This window comes from Polyodon spathula, unplaced genomic scaffold (assembly GCF_017654505.1).
Source record: "Polyodon spathula isolate WHYD16114869_AA unplaced genomic scaffold, ASM1765450v1 scaffolds_3245, whole genome shotgun sequence".
Taxonomy (NCBI): Eukaryota; Metazoa; Chordata; class Actinopteri; order Acipenseriformes; family Polyodontidae; genus Polyodon; species Polyodon spathula.
The window spans coordinates 1-5,135 of record NW_024474709.1 but is presented as its reverse complement, the minus strand read 5'-3'; the positions used below and the strand labels follow the sequence as shown (position 1 = coordinate 5,135).

At 41.5% G+C, this 5,135-nt stretch overlaps 1 protein-coding gene across 1 annotated transcript; it reads right to left on the bottom strand.

The window, feature by feature from the left end:
* Positions 1-1,139: 1,139 nt before the first annotated feature.
* On the bottom strand, positions 1,140-5,032 carry LOC121311517 (tripartite motif-containing protein 16-like). The gene is made up of 5 exons (XM_041243965.1): positions 4,843-5,032; positions 4,432-4,665; positions 4,118-4,277; positions 3,264-3,329; positions 1,140-2,769 (listed from the first exon to the last, which is right to left on the bottom strand). Exons 1-5 carry the CDS (start codon positions 4,966-4,968, stop codon positions 2,234-2,236), a joined length of 1,122 nt encoding a protein of 373 aa, XP_041099899.1. The 5' UTR covers positions 4,969-5,032; the 3' UTR covers positions 1,140-2,233.
* Between the last annotated feature and the right edge of the window lie 103 nt (positions 5,033-5,135).

Below are 5,135 nucleotides of genomic sequence, written 5' to 3'. Positions count from 1 at the left end.
CTGCTGTGATTGGATACAAGCTGAGCGGCTGCGCTGCTGTGATTGGATACAAGCTGAGAGGCTGCGCTGCTGTGATTGGATACAAGCTGACAGGCTGCTCTGCTGTGATTGGATACATGCCTGCAGTGTTCTTTGAGCAGCTTCACAATAGTATTACCCTGCTATCATTGGCTCCTTCAACTGGCTGGCAAACCTTTGAAAGATACAGTAGACTGAATGGCTCTGATTTATTCTTCTTACATCAGACCCAGCAGTCACTGGACAAAGACCTGCATGAAACAGGCTGCTCTGCTGGTATTGTTTAGTTACAAAGACCTGTATGAAACAGGCTGCTCTGCTGGTATTGTTTAGTTACAAAGACCTGTATGAAACAGGCTGCTCTGCTGGTATTGTTTAGTTACAAAGACCTGTATGAAACAGGCTGCTCTGCTGGTATTGTTTAGTTACAAAGACCTGTATGAAACAGGCTGCTCTGCTGGTATTGTTTAGTTACAAAGACCTGTATGAAACAGGCTGCTCTGCTGGTATTGTTGAGTTACAAAGACCTGTATGAAACAGGCTGCTCTGCTGGTATTGTTTAGTTACAAAGACCTGTATGAAACAGGCTGCTCTGCTGGTATTGTTTAGTTACAAAGACCTGTATGAAACAGGCTGCTCTGCTGGTATTGTTTAGTTACAAAGACCTGTATGAAACAGGCTGCTCTGCTGGTATTGTTTAGTTAAAGCAACACTGTGTGCTCATTGTTATAGTAGAATATCTTTTATGTGTGTTTAACATTTTCTACAAAGCTTTTTTGTGCTCTTCACGTTTCCAGAGAGCAGCTGCTGTTGACAGTCCACTTAGTTTATGTTCATTTCAGAAGTAGATACACAACAAAACATTTATTGAAAATTAAAACTTTACAAAACATTTAAAGGAGAAGTACAGAAGAAAAAAGGTTTGCATTAATTGAAGTACAGAAACTAAAATAATGGTTATTAAAATGGTGCTTATTTACATTAATATTTTGGTTTTAATTTAAAAGCTGATTATAAAGACTGCTGACCTTAAACAGTGCTTTGAATAATAATAAACAATAAAATTAACAAACAAACTTCTCACCCTCTCTAAACAACTTGATTTAACTTGATTTAAGCTACAATAAAGAGTCTTTAATAAAACAGCGCTTAGAACAGTCCTCAAGGTTGTGTGAATAGGGCCCTACATTTCCAATGGAACCACACCAAGTGAAAAGAATTGCTTTCAATCAGGCTCTGTGCAGCTGCACAGTTTGTCCTGAAGAGGGCGACAAAGGCCAGGCTTAAAACACTTTTCTGCTTTTCCACTGTGGGCAGATTGCACATGTAATGCAGTTTGATTGGGATTTACGATATCCATGGAAATGTCTTCTTTCTTGTGATGATATTTCACTCACATTATTGTTCAAATAAGCAAACAGTTATAATATTGAAACTTTGAACTGCCTGACGAGTAGACCCGATGCATTTAATTAAATGCTCGTTAGGGTAATTATCCAACCATTTCAGAATGGGATCCTTTACAAACAAAATTCTAATAATAAGACAAGGAAAAGGCATCTTGTACCTATTGCTTGCCTGTATAAAGGTATGTATGAAGCCCCAGGGTTTACAGATTTGCCAGATGCACCTAAATCCCAAATAGTTCAGCTAGATACTATAAATATCTATAAATATCCATTTGATAGACAAAATCCAACTCGAAACAAGATCATGGTTTTCTGAGACTCTTGCCCGTCATGTTTTTCAAACCTGCACATTTGAGACCTATGTAGCCAATGGAAGTGCAATATAGGAACACATTGTGGGATTATTTAGTGAGCTACAATCAGCTTAAGAGATACTTCTCAGTACTTGCTGTGGGAATTCTAGCACTGTGCAGAGATGCCAACTAAGTCTGCCACTTGGTGCTGTGTATGTGTTTGTAATCAATAAATACTCAGGACATGTTGAACATTTGATGCTGAAACAGCTGTCCAGTTGTGAGTGTTTACAATTACAAAAACACTCCCCTGACAGATTAAACAGTAAAAATGAGGCTGCCTCGGCCCCAAGTGTAAAAACAAATAATTCACCTCGTTTCACTCTGCAGGGGGCGCCGTTTTACCCCCTAACTTTCATCCAGAGTTGTCAGATTGAACATTCCCTTCAGCCGAGGAGTGGAGAGGACAGACAGGGAGTTCAATACAAAGGGTTTCTTACAACACAAGACAGTCTAGTTCAGCTGGCAGATTGTTACAGGGGAATCCCAAAACCAAAACCTAAACCCAGGATAGAGCGGCTCAGTGAATGTGGTTTGGAATCTGTGCAGGAGGGTCATTGTGTCTGAGACGCCATAAAAGGACAGAGTGCCGGCATTAAAGTCCAGATACACTCCTATTCTGGGGGAGCGGGGGGCAGTTATTGCAGTTTCATTGTTATTGTGCCGCGCAGAGTAACTGGAACCAGAGCAGCGCAAACTCCAGGACTTGTCATTGAATCCAAGGAGACAGGACTCATCCCGTCCTTTCCTGCTGATTCCTTTATATGTGACTCCTATAGAAGCCCCTCCCCCACTCCACTCAATCTCCCAGTAACAGCGAGTCCCAGACAAACCCTCTCTGCAAAGCACTTGGGCCCACATATCAAATCTCTCTGGGTGATCATCAGCACATCGCTGGGTCTCTCTCCTCCGTGTCACCTTTCTGTTCCCTTCATACAGACAGAGGTTTCTATGCGCTGTGTTGGGGTCCAGTGTGAGCTGACAGGAATCTGATTGAAGAGAAGAGGAGAGGAGAGACGGTTAGAAAAGTCAAATCACTGAGAAAATCTCCACTAGGTTTGAATGGTACAGAACCAACACAAAGACAGACTGATCAATACATATTACAGCAGGGTCTTTTTATAAAGGCTGTTTCTGAGATAATGCTACAGCTTGAAAACAGAAGAGCCATTGAGGTACAAAGGGACAGAAGGGAGTAAAAGGATTATTTGTATTTTGGGTGAGTTTGTGTGAATTCATTTTGCAGCTGGCAATCAATGCACACAGTAATGATGCTAATCATTGTAAAATATGATATGCTCCCCTCCAGCAAGTATTGGGACAGGTGAATACATGCATATCCACTGGGGGGGGCATTTGTTTATATTTTACCCAGTCAGATCTTCCTCTACCTAAATATCTTGGTATCTGTGAATAGTGTTAGCTCTTCTCACAATGGAGTGACACATCTTTCAATCAAATGTTTCAGTGAAAACAGACTTACATTTTAAAAACTCAGCTCTGTTCCTTGGCTCTGGAGCCTGCAGACTGTAAACTGCAACTTCATTCACTGGGCAGAAGAAAAGAGAGAAATAGAATTGAAACACACAACAGTCATTGTCTGCTGCATCCTCAAATCACTCCCTCCTCCCTGCATCATCAGTCCCCGTTCCTCCCTCCTCCCTCCTCCCTGTTCCCTGCTCCCTTATAATAATAATAATAATAATAATAATAATAATAATAATAATAATAATAATAATAATAATTGGTGTTCCACTGATGGAGCGGCGTTTCAAACCCAGAGATATCAAAGCGCTGGGATGTGAATCTGCCCTCACAGCAGCCAACATATATAGACGTGGTTTGTTTTTGATAGCTCTTAATACAGTATTCAGCTCGGTGTGATTAGTACTCTTTAGCAGCGTACTGTAAGGTGTCTCGAAGCGGATTTTATTAATTTAGTTCTAACGTTATATTAACTGCTGAGAGGCCCTCCCTGTCCAGTGCAAACCGGCTCAATCCAAGAGAAACCCGCGTTTCCAACATCGGATCCACCTCGGAACAGCCTCTCTGCATTCCAGCTTCGGAGCGAACTGCATTTCCCATGAGGGGGTCCCCGGAACCTTTATACACCCGACACCCCAAAAATCAACCGGCCCCAGACCAAGAGGCGCTGCAATACACTCTGATTCTGACTGAAGGGAATCCACTTCTCACAAAAAGGGTCACAGAAATGATAGCAAACACAACCGCCCTCGCAACAAACCAGGGAACACAGAAATGTTACAGCGCGTCATTTTAACACGCTTCCTAACATCTCTACCAGATATCTACCAAAGGAATCTACTTCACACCAACCTGTTGTGCTTATTTTGAATAATCCCCCCTTGCAGAAGTCCTCAATATGGTCTTTAAGTTCAGATACAGCTTTCCTCACGGCCCCAAAAGAGATGTCTGTATTGACAGTAACGCTGGGTAAGTCTCCAGCTTCAGGAGGGGCACAGAGAGACTGGAAATTCTACAACAGGAAAGTGGAGACAAGGAGTTTTCAGTGAAACAGAATGGGCTCCAAAACATTCCTGGTGAAAAGCAAGGATTCATTCAATTGGAGAGGTCTGTCTGAAAGCGTCCCAGTTATGTACTTGAGATTTTCTAACAAGCAGTGATGTTACCTGTAGAAAATGGATGTGATCCTCTGTCTCTGAAAGCTGTTTCAGCTCAGCGTTTCTCCTCCTTAGCTCAGCAATCTCCTGCTCCAGTTTCTTCATGCGTCCTTCAGCCTGATTCACTGCAGCCTTCTCGTTAGCTCCAATCAGCTCAATAACCTCAGTGTGGATCTTCTCAATGGATCGGATCAGCTCAGTAAAGATCTTCTCACTTTCCTTTATTTCTATGTATGCAGATCTCTGAGTGAAAGAACACAGTAGAGGAGACATGGTTAGAATTGATATCAAAAACACATCAGGCATAGACAGCAAACTTCTTCAAATGTGTTCCAGTCCATCTGTTAATAATAATAATAATAATAATAATAATAAATAATAATAATAATAATAATAATAACCCCTCTTGTCAATACCCACTTTCAGTGACTCCACAGCCTGTTTGAGCTCCTTCACTTCTTTCAGTCTCTCCTGGATTCTCTGTTGTATTTCTGTCTGTGTCTCTCCCAGCTGCTTCTGTGTAGAAACACAGTGACACAGTGACATTTCTGATGAGGCATTGAGTGATATCCTGTCACACCCAACACAGGCCTGTCTAAGAATGCTACTGAAACTGACAGAGTCATTTTAGTTCAAACATATTTTCTTTTTTCTTGTCCCCTTACCTCTTTATAAAGTTTGCAATAATTCTGAGTGGTTCTCAAATATATTTT

Bases quoted from the DNA above. Each gene is read 5' to 3' on its own strand.
- LOC121311517 (XM_041243965.1), bottom strand. From the start codon at position 4,968: ATGTCACTGTGTCACTGTGTTTCTACACAGAAGCAGCTGGGAGAGACA. The intron at 4,278-4,431 runs GTAACATCACTG...TTCCTGTTGTAG, and splicing joins ATCACATCCATTTTCTACAG to AATTTCCAGTCTCTCTGTGC. The intron at 3,330-4,117 runs GTTGGTGTGAAG...TCTTCTGCCCAG, and splicing joins ATTCAAAATAAGCACAACAG to TGAATGAAGTTGCAGTTTAC.